The 16,307-nt window shown below is 36.8% G+C and overlaps 1 protein-coding gene across 1 annotated transcript in view; it reads left to right on the forward strand.

The window, feature by feature from the left end:
• The window catches only part of ERCC6 (ERCC excision repair 6, chromatin remodeling factor), a 49,586-nt gene that overhangs the window by 12,421 nt on the left and 20,858 nt on the right, over positions 1-16,307 (forward strand). Inside the window, exons 6-8 of the mRNA XM_035539973.2 lie at positions 6,867-6,992; positions 11,390-11,548; positions 15,247-15,382. Coding sequence (XP_035395866.1) covers positions 6,867-6,992; positions 11,390-11,548; positions 15,247-15,382 — 421 coding nt within the window. The remainder of the gene's footprint in view (positions 1-6,866; positions 6,993-11,389; positions 11,549-15,246; positions 15,383-16,307) is intronic.

Below are 16,307 nucleotides of genomic sequence, written 5' to 3' on the forward strand. Positions count from 1 at the left end.
ACAATGGTGTGCAGAGACACAGGGAAAAATCAGAGGATCACAGAATGGTCTTTAACATCCCTTCCAACCCAAACCACCCACTTCCAACCCCCCTGCCACAGGCAGGGACACCTCCCACTAGATCAGGTTGCTCAAAGCCCCATTCAACCTCACCTTAAACACTTCCTTGCCTTAAACACATCCACAGCTTCTCTGGGCAACCTAGTCCAGTGTCTCACCACCCTCTGAGTGAAGAATTTCTTCCTTATATCTACTCTAAATCTCCTCTCTTTTAGCTTAAAGCCATTACTCCTTGCCCTATCACCACGCTCCCTGACAAAGAGTCCCTCCCCAGCTTTCCTGTAGCCCCCATTAGGCACTGGAAGGCTGCTGTAAGGTCGCCCTGGAGCCTCTCTTCTCCAGGCTGAACAACCCCAAATCCCTCAGCCTGTCCTCACAAGAGAGGTGCTCCAGCCCCTTGATCATTTTTGTGGCCCTCCTCTGGACTCATTCTAATATGTCCCTGTCCTTCTTGTGCTGGGGGCCCCAGAACTGAAGGCTCCAGGTGGGGTCTCACAAGAGCAGAGCAGAGGGGGAGAATCCCCTTCCTCGCCCTGCTGGCCATGCTGCTATGTGGCTGACCGCACCGCACAGCTTGCCGTCATCAGGAGACTTGCTGAGGGTGCGCTCAGTCTCATTGTCCATGTCACCAGCAAAGGTGTTAAACGGTGCTGGTCCCAATACTGACCCCTGAGGAGCACCACTTGTCACTGACCTCCACCTGACAATTGAGCTGTTGACTGCAGCTCTGAGTATGACCATCTGGCCAGTTCCTTACCCACCAAGTAGTCCATCCATCAAATCCCTGTCTCTCCAATTTAGAGACAAGTATATCGTCTGGGGGACAGTGTCAAATGTGTAGCACAAGTCCCGGTAGATGATGCCAGTTGCTCTTCCCCTATCAACCGGTGCTGTACCCCCATCGTAGAAGGACACCAGATTCGTCAGATTATTCTTTGTATTATTCTCATTGTCAGATTATTCTTGTATTATTCTTTCAAGGTTTTACAGCTGTGGAAGCTGCAAACTACGCAGGTTTTTTACATATTAATCAACATTCTCCTTTGCTGTATTAAAATGGAAAGTGTAAATATAATCAAATAATTTTAGGTCCTTATATGTAGTTAACGTGTTACACTGTTAACATCGCTAATACAATAGCTGCACGAGGCAATAGCTTGGGAATAAAAAAAAAATAGCGATCCTAAGGTCACTGTTCCCATAGCAGCTGCCAGTATGTATAAGCCTACTGCTTCAGGGAAGGAATTATATCTCACATTGGGGGAGATAAGTGCCATATCTATGTTTTCTTGTGTATTTTGTATAGTTTTTGGAGTACTGTTATCTGAATAGCTCTTCATTCAAGTGCTGTCAAGTGCTGCGAGGAAAGGCTAGAAAAGCTGCTTCTTTCCATGTCTCCCGAGTGACATCCAAGCAGCTGAGTTGCTGGAAGTTGTGGCTATCAGTGCACAAAATAGTTGATAAAAAGAATAAAACAAAAATAAAATTAGCTAAAAAAATAAGTTGTGTTTTTCTCAAGTCAGATCAGTTTTCGTATGGTAGCTGTCTTCGAAGTATCCGTATCACTGAATCTCTCATTGTTTCAGAGTTATAAATTTAAAAAGGATTAAATATTACCTTTTGTGGAAGACATTTTCTTAGAGCATCCTAACTGCTCTTTAAAATGACAAATCCAAGACACAAATGAAGATATATTTTGGCTCACTCACTGAGTACACCTTTCATTCTAAGCTCAAGTGTGTAATTGTCTACATCAGTCTTAATTTACTTGCAGAGACTTGTGGTACTAACTGCATTTATTTCATCTGTTAGGACGTACCAATTAAATCCACCCATACAGACCATAAAAAGTTAGATCAGAAAAGTAATGCTGAATGCTTCAATTTAGCAAATTAGAATAATCTGTAAGGGGTTCTTAGCTGTCTAAAATAGAAAACATATTGTGCTTCAAAAATGCAAACTATATTAAACACTCAGCTTGGTTCCTGACTGTATTTTAAAAAGAAAAAAAATCAAATTGTGTTCATTACTGTTTTGGATGCAGAATTTCTTTCTAGGGTATTGCAATAAGTGGGAAATGGGCTTAGTATCTGAATGCAATCTTACAGTAAGGAAGATTTAATTGTATGATATATGGCTTTGATACTGTACTTGCAGGATGAAATTGTACTTACATTAGTGACCCATGGACAGCATAAAAGTAAATTTCTCAAGGGTCATGCTTCTGTTCTCAAGAGACTTTGGTGATACAATAAAACCTGTGTTTCCTGATTGTTAGGCACGTTAATGAAATTTAACTGAGATTCATAAGGATATTTTTAATTTTGTCAAAATATTACGTAGTAATTAAGTCAAATTATGAGCTACTGCTGTTTCTCCCTCTAAAGTTTGACTTAAGGGGAAGGGTACAGGAGCAGACTGGCCAACTGGTATAGCAAATACTGTCTTCCCATTTTTTGCCCATTTAGAATATTTTCACTTTCCTAAAGAAAATAGTGAAATGTTACTGTAAAATAGCTTAATACAATATCTTGTGTCAAGTTCACAGCTTTTCAGAAACTGAATAACTTCTTCAAACTGCAGTTTATTATAGTGGTGGTAAAAAAAAAAAAATAAAATGCTGCTTTCTCTTTAAACTTAGGGGAAAATATCAAAAACCTCCAGACCTTTAAAAGAGATGCAATAGCAGTCTTTAATTCTACAGTTTGTGTTATTACACATGTCAGTAAAGTAACAAATACAATGTGTATAAAAAAGGAAAATTTGGGTCAGAATTTATTAGTTCAAATTCTAGATACGCTTATTTTCTAGGTATCTAATGATTTCAAGAGATATCTCGACATTGGTCAAAATTACTGCAGAAAATGTTGGTGGAATTCCTGAACGGCTTTGAGCTTTTTTTTAACCTGAAGAAGTTTCTTCTTGGTTGTTTGTGGATCATTTTTTCTAACATACACTAGAGGGCAATCTGTTTCTTCCCAGGGGAGACTGAAGCTCTAGCGTTGGCTGGTGGCGATTCTGACACACAGAATTAGAGGCAGGCTCTTGTGCAAAATACTGCTTCGCTTGTCAGTTGTATTCGATTTGAATTTAATATGGATTCTTAACCTAGCTGTCACTTCAGAAGTTTTGTGATTTGAAATTGTTTTCGTTGTACTGTGATAAGTAGGTGTTTTCTTTCTTGTTTTGAGTCTTATCTTAACCCAGTCAGATAAAGTAACCCAGTTCTGACACGTGTCAGTTGTTTCTGGAGCTCAGAACAATAATTGATAACAACTTCATAGTACTGGACAAAAATAAATGTGTTTTTATGCTGTGCCTCTGGAATGTATCAGCCTTTTTGGATGAGTTAGCCCGTGAGCATGAATGCTATTTTCCTAAATCAAGGACTAGCAGACTACTAGTCTAAGAGAGAGATTTTCGTTCCTATGCTAGGCTATTTATGTAAAAGTATTTGTGGTGAAAAATTATTTCTTATACTTTTAGTAAGTTTTTTTTTTACTACTTCACTGGGTACATGATTTCATGTAATGAAATAACAACCTGAGAGCTTACAAATAAATATTTGCAACTCAGTCTTTAATCAGGAAATTGTCAACAGTTCTTCATATTTTTCCCTGCATATGCTGCTTTTTCTCTCCATCACAATTTTTATTTCTGAAGGTGACTGAAAGTAAGAGATCAAAACACATCGCTGTAAAGCTGGCTCTCTGAACTTGTCCAGTATTGTGTTTTCCTAGTTAATTCCTCAGTGTAATTTTTTTTTTGCAGTTATTGTAACTTTCATGTATTTGGAGATGGTGGTGTTCATTTTCACTTCATAAAACAGCACCACGGTTCCATGTTTGGAACTGCTTCCATAAAGGCAGGCTGTAAGTATTTTCCCAAGATATTGGTATAAAGCTGATTTAGAAAGCTACCATAACTACCTTTATCCCATGAGAAAGTATGTGATTGCTGTTTGTGTATCCAGTGTTGAATTTCTTCCCTGTTCCTAATCTGAGGTTTTTATACAAATTTGAGGGACACGGAAGCCTTGAAGTTAAGCACCTGAAAGTTTTGCCAAAGTAAGTGGTCAGAAAGAGAGAGAAACTTACTAATGCTGCCCCTAGGGAAAACACAGCTTGAGATTAAGTCTTGCTATGAGCTCACAGGTCCTGCGGGAGACGACTATGAATGACCTAACAGCAAGACGAGCCTCTTTTACGGTTTTCACCTTATGTAAAACTGGAAAATGCAGAATAATGTCCCTAGGAAGACAGGCACCACTGTTTTCCTTGCCCCCGGATCTGCTTATTTGTTAAAATAAATAAATAAAATACAAGGGGAACACTAGTCCTTCATTTTCATTTCATTTTTTCTTTCAGTCACTAATCAAATTTTATCTTAAACTGTTTTAACTGGGAGGGTTTTTCGCTCGTGGAGAAGGCATTTCTCATGTCAGCTGGAGGGTGTCACAGTACTGTACATGTCATTGTGCCAATAGTGTCTGCTCTTAACGTGATAGAGATGGGTAGCATGGGTGAAGTCTTAAAGACTTAGAGCAATGGATTATTTTGCCAAGTTTGAAGTGCAAAATACCAAGAAATAGCAGCAGTTTTATGGGCAGTTGTTTGAGAAGTTCTAATGGTAACTTGTGTCTCCATCCTTTTGGGTGGTTAGGTCAGGATGTAAATCAAGATAATGACAGTGTGTTTAAATTTTTGTTTCAGCAGCTGATGATACTGCCAGCTATGGGACAGAAATTAACTGACAGCTTTAAGATTGTTTCTTTTTTCCTGCCATAGATAAAATTGGACCAACAGCTTTGAAAACGCTCACTTAACCCATAACCTTAAAGTGCGTTGCGTTGTGTAGCAAGGCTGGAATTAAAATACTCTTTACATCTCCATTGATGCAGTTTATGTCCTTCAAGTATTCAGCTTTGAAGATTATATACATTTTTTCTCTCCCTAAAAATATGTACTTCTTTTTTGCATATATTTTACAGAAAAATCAGGATTAATAACTTTTAAAAAAAGGGAGTGAATCTCCTCACTTTTTAAAATAGCTCATAAATCCTTCTTCCCAGAAGATGGATTTTTCTGTAAGAACTCTGATAATTCATTTACCTTGCCATCTTTCTGCTGCTACAGCTGTCCAGCCAACAGCAGGAGCCTAGGCCGTTTTTGTAATGGGTAAATGGGAGAGGTAAGTTGTTACCAGGAGGGAAACAGGACTGTGCACTCAGCTGTAATGTTTGCCATCCAGAAACTGGAGGTGTACTGGAAAACTGCTGCATCCCACTAAGCCCTCCTCCATCTAAATATTGCAGGATTGTTCTGGAGTGTATTCTCCAGGGTTTCTTCAATGTGGAGTTAAGACTGGACAGATGAGCTTTCTAGCTTCTCACTCAGGAGGTAGTTTATAGCTCAGTGCTTTGGATTTCAGTGCTAGGAGGCTTGTATTAGGTTTTCGGCCTAAATTTTTCACTTGCTTCTTCTCATCCCATCAGTGCTATTTATAGTTCTTTGGGACCTGAACAATTTCCATCTTTATATTTTATGTTTTGCGATGCTTTTCGACTGTCAGGGCTTCTCTTTCTTCTTCAGCCTCGTTCAGGCTAGCACCTTTATGTGTGAATTAATTATAAATATGGGAAAAGTATTCAAATAATGATGGCTTAAATTGGAGTGCACACTTGATTTGAAAGTATTTTGGCTGGTTTGGGGAGGATGAGGCTGTTCACTTGGGAGAGTAGAGGGTTTCAGTAAGAAGAAATTGTACTGGCCCATATATCTAGGGTATCTGAAAGGAGGTACACAAATCATTTCATCCTTACAGATGCAACGATCTTTTTATTAGATGAAATCTGTCTGCTTGCAGAGCAGTAGCACAAGGACATTTTCCATCTGTTCTATAACTTACACTTTCTGTAGGGATTTTGTCAGGTTATACAATGAGTTTGTTGTGTCTGCAGTGAATGCACTTTCACGGGAGAATTCCAGCAAAACCCAAGTTGTCTGTGAAGTGCTGTTGGTGGTTTGGTATTTACTTGTTTTGGTACTGCAGTCATTTCCTCCCAGCTGGCAGTAAGCATGCACTTTGCTATTACAGGTAGATGGATTTTTGGGGGTCGCTAAAACAAATGCATCCTGGACATTGAAGATCCTTTGGTACCCTTTCTAAAAGGGGGCACAGGGCGGGAAGGCAATTCTGTAGCCTGCCTAGAGTCCAAATACAACCATCAGGCTGCATAGCATAAATCACTCTGTAATTTCAAAATGTTAAAATACTCAGTGACTACTTAACTGCTTTTAGAGCACATCATCCCTAAGACAGTGATGTTTCCAGCTGAGTCCTCTGTATACAATTATATGTTGCTAAACATTTCTCTAGGTGAAAGAAATTATTTTAAACATTTGTTTAAATTGAGAAAAATAACTTCAAAGTACTTCAGCTTTATTGCTTTTTTTGTTGTTCTGTTGTTGATTTTGATGTTTTTTTTAAATGGAGGTTTAGGAATTTAAGGTAGCCAGTTTCTTTTAATGGTGCTGTTGATTATATTGTATTTAGTATTTCTGTCTGTAGATAATTGTAACTAGCTATAAAACTCTGAAAGCTTTTAACTAATCAGGATTGCATGAACATTTTCATGTAAAATATTTTGAGTTGCGTAACTCTGTCCTCCAATGGGTTACTATTTCAGATCATCACATCTGAGAGTGTGTGTATATATATATATATTTAATTTATTGTTTTCTACTCAGTGCAAAATTCTGTGTAGTATTCACATAGGTTTTTTTCTATTCCTTGTGTAACTGTAGGAGGTGGCAAAAAGAACGCCTGAAGGACAAAGAACATCAGGTCTCTGAGGAAGTTTCTGATGAAAGTGACACTGAATTTGAAGAGGGTTTCAAAGTTCCAGGATTTCTCTTCAAAAAGCTTTTTAAGTATGCATTGTATACTTTATTTTAATGTTAAGTTGCCCTATGCTGTTAGTAATGATATTAGTAACAGTGATGCTGATTTCCAGATACCCTTTGCTGCAACTTCTGGTACAACTGTTTCTATTAAAAAAGCTGCAGGAGCAAACCTCAGAGGTTATTTATTGTAAGCACAAAATGCAGCTTTATGAAAATAGAGTTAATAAGTGACTTGTGAGCATTGTGTTTATTAGCCAAACTAAGGATTGAGAAGCTCTCCTCGTCTCTTTTTGTAAACTTTTTATTAGCAAGTGCTTTCTTTTAATCTGTGTGCAGAGTGATAGGAGAATCACTTTACTTTGAAGATGCAGTGTTGGCAAATTGTGATAAATGAAAGCAAGGAATATAGGTGTTTCTGTGATTGGGTAGAGAGCGATTGAAATTTTCTGCCAGCAAAAAATATAGTCAACTTTTTCTATGAGTAGTTCTATAATCATATTGTAAGATCTTTAAAACATTACTGTGGTGTCCAATGACGCTTTCAAGCAACTCATCTTGATCTCAAAAAGCTGTATACAAAAGGCAGCCCAAACAAGTTAGCAGCTGACAAGTTAACTTCATCCATAATCTTTCCCTAACTTTCAAGCATCGTTGGCTTGTATTCATTTTTGTTGGCAACATTTCACACAGAAGGAAAACCATCTCCTCTTTCAAAAGCTAACTCTGAAGTCTTATAATTAGTCCAGTAGAAAGCTCTGGTTTCTAACAGGCACGCATGGAGTCCCTTCCAACAGGACCACTTAGTCTTAACCTCAGAGAAATTATTACTGTTGTCCTGCAATTCTTCAGAAGGAAAGCACTAGCTCTGAAATGGAATTGAATTAATGACTTGGTTGCCAGGACCATACACAGCCAATATGTGGTTTCCAGTTGTTTATGCGAAGGTACTGCAGGAGTAATCATCCTGAGAACGGATGTGTGGTCTGAGCAACCCAAAGGGAATCGAAATAAGGCAGACAACTAGAAATTAATCTTAGAGATATCAGCCTCACTAATGAAGGGTATCCCTGTAAGCATGAGTCAGTTGGCAAAACTTCCTAAGTGGTTAGAAAGATCAATTGAGTTGAATGATTTGTCTGACTTCTAACTTAAATGCTGAAATCTCCAGCGTAGGAAGGCCCATAGTCAATAGGCATTAAACTTTTGAGTTCTGAATAAAGTTTAGTAGAAAACATGGAAGTATATTGACCCAAGCAGGAGGTGTATAGCACTATTCTGTAAGTGATCTTTCTGCATATTTGAATGGAAATCCGAAGAAGTTATATCACAGTAGAAACAGTAGATCCTTAAGTTTGTTGTGGTGGTGGTTTGGTTCTGTTTTTTTCTAATGCACTTCTCTCTGCTTTGAGGAACATTCATCAAGATGTACTTAGCTAGTATCAGTGGTGCTGCTATGGAGCAGAACTAAACACAGTGAGCAAGACTGACTTAAAAGCATTGCCTTACACTGTCTGCACTTAGCCTGAGAGAAGTCTGTGCAAACACGAAACAAGCTTTCTTCCTTACATGCTTTCAGTGCATGATTTCCCTAACATGACTGCAATGCAATTTTGTCTCAGCACCAATGCAAATAAACACTGTTAGCTACAGTGGTAAATTTTGAGGGATGCATCAGAGGGTAATGGCTGATGTGAAATTCAGTGCAAACATAACTGTAGAAAACTGGGCAACATTTGTCTTCGACTGTATTTTTTCAGTGAAAAACAAACAAAAAAAAGTCTAATGAAAGCATAAGATTAGAGAGAATTGATTCTCTCTCCATATAACCGTAAAAAATTATTTGGGACAAACTTTTAAAGTTTTTCTTAATCTTTTCAATTGTTGCAATTTTTGCATGCTTAGATGTTTTTACAAAGAATTGGCATAGCAAATGACCTTTATGTGTTCCTCACAAGCTAATATTAATGTTTTTCTCTGTGTACTTTCATAGCCATTTAAATTAATGTTCTGTCCTTGAAAAAAAAAAAAAAAAGGAGCTTTAAAAATGTATTTACAGGACGTTATTTAAAAGTATGTTCCTGTTTTTGTTTGTTCCATGTTCTAAGATACTTATCTCTGGCCTTAGCATACAGCATTCTTGTGTAGGTAAGGTTCTGGGAGTTGAAATCATCTATGTAGCTTCATGAATGCTGTTTAGTATCATATCCAGTAAACAGAAAATAAAAATCTATGCAATTAAAGTTTCATATTTAAGTAGACACTTGAAATCTCGTGTAGGGCATTGTTCCTGTGTAGGGAATGGAAAGACACCATAGGTGGATACTGTATTTCCTTAATGAGTAATATTCAGAGCTATTGAAGTATGAAGGGTTAGAAGAAGAAGAAAAAGAAGTCTTAAATTACTCTTCAGGCTTGTTTGCAAAGCCTATGGAAGTTTGTCTTAGTGCATGAGATTGACTTAGGAAAGGGAAGCACTTTGTGACCCAGAATGACTGAGAATTTCATTTCATTGCAGAAAGTTGTGTGATTTTTTTGCTATTATCTTTCCATCCTTTAAAAAAAACAAAGCTTTTGCTTTTTTTAATCTTCAGGGTCCAAAGGTTTTCCTGGTAAATTTTAATCTATTATTGTGCCTGTTTAAACCTGTTACGGTTAGTAATAGCTATTAATTTGCTCTTTACATTTTGTTCATCTGAATCTGTTGGGTGAAAGCGCCTGTGTCTTCTCTATTTTTAGATATCCTTGGAGCAGAATTTCTCCCAAACTTTATAAACGGTATTCTCTTTCTTTTTGAGAAGAAAGGGGAAGATGGAGAAAAATGCTTATAAGTGCAGCTGGCTTTTAAACACTAGATGTAATCCTAAGAAATAATACAAAATAACATCAGGAAATTATTGAGTAGTTGTCCTCTGAAGATATATGCTGAAAATGAGTCTGGAGTAGCTTCTGACTCAAATTAAGATTCTTTTTTTCTCCAGTTTGTCAATATTTCCATCAGAAAATGTTCTGACCTTCATAAAATATTGTAACAAGTAGCATCTTCACCCGGTTATGGCCAATCCTGAAAACGATTTTGTAGTTGTTTAATTTAGATTCCTGCATTCATTAAGGTGAATTCATCCCTAATAAAGGGGTTTTTAAGGGCTTCTTGGTATAATGCATTTGAGATATCAGCAGTTAGAATGATGTCTGAACCATTAGATGTGTTCTTTGATCATCTTTTTCTAACTACTCAGGCTGTTTGTTTGTTTCCTTTCAGCATTCATTTAAATCCATACAGATCACAACATAAATTGATTTTAATAGGGCTTTGTAGATACTAGTGTCATTAGCTGTCAGTACTCCTAAACATTCTTTGCTGAAAGAAAAACATTTGAAATATGCATACAAGAGAATGCCCCCAAAATGACCAATTCCTATTTTACAAAAAAAATGTTTTGCTCTTTGCTGTGCTTGGCACTCCAGCAATGCATGCCATCAAGAAAATAATACTGGTAACCTTGGTCTTCTAAATTACAAGACACAGAAATGCTGAAACATGGATTTTCTTTGAAATTATTTAAATATGCTGTTGCTTCACTTTTTTGATGTTTTCAATTTAACCCCCTTCCCTTTTCCAAAAGGTTATATTCCTGCTGCTGACACTATTTCGTATCATTGTAAAAAAGCATGTTTTAAAATTATTCTCAGTCCAGCACCCTACCTCCACCTTTTTAGCTTGCTGTTGTAAATGTTGGTTTCTAATCTACTGCTTTTAACTAGAATGTATTTAACATTGTTGCTTGTACAATTTCCAGTGGGTGACTGGGAGTAGAAACTACCCTGATATTCTCAGATGATAACAAACTGCAGCATCCTGTTCACTGGAATAGCTTCTGTTGTTTTGCCTTCTTAAACGTTTTGCCTTGTTGACTTATTTATTCATTAAAAGAGATTAAATGTTATTAAATGAATTTACGTGAAAAGAAAGCGTAGTGTGACAGATGTGATCAGTTTTCAGTGTGGAGAGTGAAGTCAAGCTGTAAGTTAAGCTTCTCCTTCAGTTTAAGGTATATGTTCCAAATAATATAATTCATGAGACCTATGCATGTCTCCTTGTCTGAAAAGATAATTATGCTTTGTTAAGAGTAGCTTTCCAAGTTACTTTTAACACTTAAAATATACATGAAATAAAATACCCTCTAATTACCATGACTGTCAGTTTAATTAGAAATGTTTTAGCATTGCATAAAGAATGAAAGTCACATATAATGTTTGAGCACATCAAAAATGTATGACCTAGTAAATACAGCACTCATGTAAAACATACATCCAGCATGTTACTGTAACTAGTATAAGAACCTTGCCGAATGATTAATTCATGAGTACTTTCTGTTACGATCTGTATTATCAAACATTTGCCATCTTCTTTTCCTTGTTTTTAGGTACCAGCAGACAGGTGTTAGGTGGCTCTGGGAATTGCACTGCCAGCAGGCAGGAGGAATTCTGGGAGATGAGATGGGATTGGGCAAGACCATCCAGATAATTGCCTTCTTGGCAGGTCTGAGCTACAGCAAGATCAGGACTCGTGGTTCAAATTACAGGCAAGTGCTCCTCTGCAGACTGTCAGTCTGTGGAGCTCAATTAATATTTCATCAGATGTATTGCTGGTGGAGGAGGGTCCTGTGAATTATTAATGACATTTCAATTACAATATTCCTTTAATTCTTTTAGTGGGGGACATCAAAGGAAAAATTTTACGAGACAATGGAGCTGTAGGGCAGGAAAAATTAAACATGTAACACTTTTAATGAATTCCAGGCATTGATGCTTCATTTTGCAGATGAGCCGCACTAGATATTTTGGGTCAATACAGTGTCTAAGGTTAGCTTCCACAAATGGATTGTTTACAAACTCAATTACATTAATATCAATAGTTTACACAATATGGAATTTTAAATTAGATGTAATACCTTTAGTTTCATTTATTAAATTTTACATTAAAATATTTGTTCTGGCAAGACACCAGGTGAATGCTTTACAGGAAGCAGCAAGCTGATTTGCGATGAAAGTTGGAGTTTCTGATCGGCAGGGAATTATCTATGCCAGAAAAATAGTAGTAGTAATAAAAACTGTAACTTACACAGAGGAATTTCCATCTTTGTTGTTTTCAAAACTATATTCAAGTGACTGGCTTACAAAAGCTATCATATTCTTTTTTTATTATTGAACAATACTATGAAATTCTTTTTTATAGGTGAAATTACCGGAAAGGATACTTGTTGGCATTCTTGGATTTACAAATGCATGCATGAATAATACTTGAATTTTCTAGTTTTTGGTGGCTCTTTATCTGATGTGAATTACGACATGCAATTAAGCAAATATTGCAGTACTATACTGAACAAAAATGTTAACTATATATAGAGGGACATTCAGATTATGTTCAGCATGTACTTGAATTGTAAAATAATGCTTCAAAGAGAAAACATTACTGTCTTTTGGAAGAATTGTATTCTCCATTTGCTTTCAATTGTAGCCTTTCTATACAAAACTGCCATGCTGTACTCCATCGCTCAAGCCAGTTGATTTACTTTGATGTGACTGCCTGTTTTAAGGATGCTGCTCTACAGATGACTTTGTGCAGGTATATTACCTGCCCTAGTTGGAGGCCCACTGGGTTGATAAAATTCCTTCAGGAACACCTCTCGACATGGTTACACAGTTAGAGTCACTAGGACAGTGCAGTGAGACTACAATGAATCTTTGAAGAGGCCAAAATATAATCAAACACCTACGTTGCAATGTTCTTCCTGCACATGAAAGCATGCATTCTGTTCTTTCTGGTGCATCTAATTAGCAAGTCCACCACCAGAGTAACTCCATGGGAGAAAACAAGCTTTTTTTATTATTATTATGAAACTTTTTATTCTCATTTTGCCTGTGTGTCTAAACAATTTGGTCTTTGCATGTTCAAGTAATTTCCACAGCTGCACTCTGAACTAGGAAAGTACTAACAGTAGCTGGTTAGCTTCTGTCTGACAGTTGTGTAGTCTAGTAAGCAGAAGACCTCCTGGTCAGTGTGGTTGAGAAGCAGGCTTTGTTAAGAGTGGGCATAGTTGTGTTGTTAACATGTCCAAGGGACTTGATACCTCATTGCCTTGATGTGTAGAGGGAGCTAGTGTACTGCTGTATGGATCTGGCACTGCAGCCTTTCCTGTAGTTTCTCTCAGCCTCGGCTCTCATTCTGTAAAATGGAGACAGTCTTAGTGTCATTACTGTGCAGAAGACCAAAGATTGTTGTATTTGGTAGCACTTGGCTATTAAGACAATAGGGCCATTTTGGAACATTCGAAATACATGGCTATATTTTTTATTCATGAAATTTTCTGCAGAAATATCCTTCAAAATAAAGGAGTAGAAATTTCCTTTTGTAAACTGATTCTGATTCTGAGATTTATAGAGGGAAATGTCTCCTACTGAACAAGTTGAGGTAGGTGCAAGAAGCAAGGGGGCTTTCACACCAATGGTCTGTTCACAAGAAGAACAAAACACCAGCAAGCTTCGCATAACCCATTTCTAGCTGTATTTAGATTGAAATCTGTTGCTGAAACCTGATGAACAGCTTATGGGTCCATGAGCTTGTGTGCTTTTTTCCAGGTACATTACTGTGTCTAATGAAGAGATCGCCCTTCACTACAGACCCTCTTTCATTTATATGAGAGATCAGATGAGAAACTCTGCCATAAAGTTTAGACATGGATTGCTTACTCATATATGCTCTTCAAGATACTGAGATATATAAACATTAAGGCTTGATATGTACTATGAGTGACAGAGAGATTAATTTCCACAATACTGATACAAATAAAAGTCTGTTGCCCCTGATTTTTTTTATTACTATTTTTTTGCTCATGTTGCCTGTTCTTTGAGTACTTGTAAACACACTAGGTTTACAACTTTCTTTTTCTTGGTAGTAAGTTGCAGGAGTAAATCTTATGTGCAACTTTAGGTAAATCCAGTTAAATAAGAGCTAATAAAGAATACTAGCTATGAATTTGGCTTTTATAAATTAGAAGCAACAGAAGAAGAATTGAGTATTTTTTGCGTTTCCAACTTTTAACCTCCCCTTGGATTGCTGGGAGTTCTTATCTTTAATTAGACTTTGGAAAGCTTTTATATAATACTTTTTTTGATGATTAGAGAGATGAACGACATCCAGGTTGTCCTGCGCATGTATAAGCTTTTAATAATCGAGATTATTTCTAAATGTCAGCAGTTTCTGAAGGTGCTAACAGTTTTGTTTTGTTTTTTAAAGCAGAGCATTGCAGGTGTTTGGGATTTTTTTCTTTATTGCTGTGTGTACGTGATCTTTAATTTAAACTGTGATCGTTTGAAATGCTTGTTTACTACCACTTGAATAGTGCATAGTTGGCTCGTGACTATTTTGTATCATATGAAGACACAGACCAGGATGTGGTAATTGTAGCTATTGCATTTGTTTCCAAAGTAATTTTGTTCTAGTTTTTAAGCAGCAAGTATATTTGAAAAATAACCAAGCTCGTATTTTTGTTCCTGCTCTAGTATACTTCCTGCATGGTTGTTGGTATTTGTTCCTGATGGTAATATTTCTTGTTTGGCTGTCATGCAAGAGATTTTGTCCTCTTTTTAATCGTAAAAGTGTCTCTGAAATTTATATACAGAAAGACTTTATTTCAAACATTTCCTCAGTGAATCTGAGAAACAGTCGTCTGAGTATGAGCAGGAAATGGATGAGATGGTTTTAGCCCAGCTCTGACCTCAACTTATTTGGATGTTGTATTCTGTTTCTTTATAGTCCTTGTATTATCTTGTGATCTGTAAATTGTGATGATAATAGTATAGTATATTATCACCATGAAGCAAAACACATGTGAGACCGTATGTGCACTTTTTTTTTGGTGTAGAAGTAATAAAATGGTTGTTAATAATTTCTTTTTCTCTTAAAGAAACATAGTCACCAAAACCTGATTTGTATTACCGCGGGATGCAGTATGAAGTTCCCTTATGCCTTATTGTTTGGAGCTTTTCTGTTTCTGTGTTTATGTTGATAGATTTTATCCATTAACTGCTCACTGCATTCAATAGATAGGCTGTTCTAGCTTTTTCCTTGTTATCTACCTCTGAAAAAGATTATAGAAAAAGAGTGCCAGTTAATTTCCGTAGCTCTTGTATTCCACTGAATAATCAAGTGTGTCAGATTATTTTAACATAGGGTATTTATTTCATGTTGAAGGTTTGGTTTTTGCTTGTGTGCTTTTAGGTACCAGGGATTGGGTCCAACAGTCATTGTTTGTCCAGCTACTGTGATGCATCAGTGGGTAAAAGAATTCCACACTTGGTGGCCTCCATTTAGGGTTGCCATTCTCCATGAAACTGGTTCTTACACCAACAAAAAGGTAATAATTGACATACATTTTGTAATTCCAGAAGCTTGTATTTTTATGTGCTAGCCAAAAAAAAAAAAAAAGAGTATCCTCTGTTCCTGAATGTTTCTGTGCAAGCTTGTGATCTTCCTCTGATTGTTTTAAAAAGTTACAAAATTCACTGCCTTGTATAGATTTGTTAGGAAACAGGACAAAACGGGAATTGTCATTCCTGGAGTACAATTACATTATAATACAAAATAACATTACTTGAACAAGTTAAACGTAACAGGTTCGTTGTTCAGAGCACTTTGCTTGTGCTGAAATCCACGCTGCCATGACTAGACTGCTTGTAAACCAGATTGCAAGTAGTTCAAGCTTGCTATGGGGCCCCTGCAGGGTGAGACATAGCTCAGCTTTTTATGGAATTGAAGTGCATAATTGTTTTAACATGTTATTTTCCTTTAAAAGTCTATCCATTTATAGTAGCCAACATAGTATGATACCTAATCTACTTTTACAGTGGTGCTCATGTATTAGTAACTGCCGTACATGATTTGGTGTGAGAAGGTTTTAAGTCTTTCTGCTGAAGGTAGACATATCAACAGTAGAGCTGATAACTGAGAGAGCCTCTCTGAAAGAACAGAAAAGCTTCAGAAGACTTCTTGAGTTTAATGAGAACTTTACTGCTTTATCTCAATTTCCATAAGGCTGTGCTTGCCTACTGGTTATTTAAAAGCATGTAGTTTCTGCTAGCCGCCTCTACAGTGCAGTGAAAATTTAAGCCCATTTATTCTGTAAATAAATAAATAAAATGATTGGATGCAATCTGTAGTTTAGATACTTAAACCAGAAAGATGCTATGTATCCTCAATTCTCTGAATTCATTGTGGAGAGCCCCCTATACTATTGATTAGTTTGCAAAGCTTCCCTGTAAATTTCCATGAAGTTTCTCTTC

The sequence above is a fragment of the Cygnus atratus genome, chromosome 7 (assembly GCF_013377495.2).
Source record: "Cygnus atratus isolate AKBS03 ecotype Queensland, Australia chromosome 7, CAtr_DNAZoo_HiC_assembly, whole genome shotgun sequence".
In the NCBI taxonomy this organism is placed as follows: domain Eukaryota; kingdom Metazoa; phylum Chordata; class Aves; order Anseriformes; family Anatidae; genus Cygnus; species Cygnus atratus.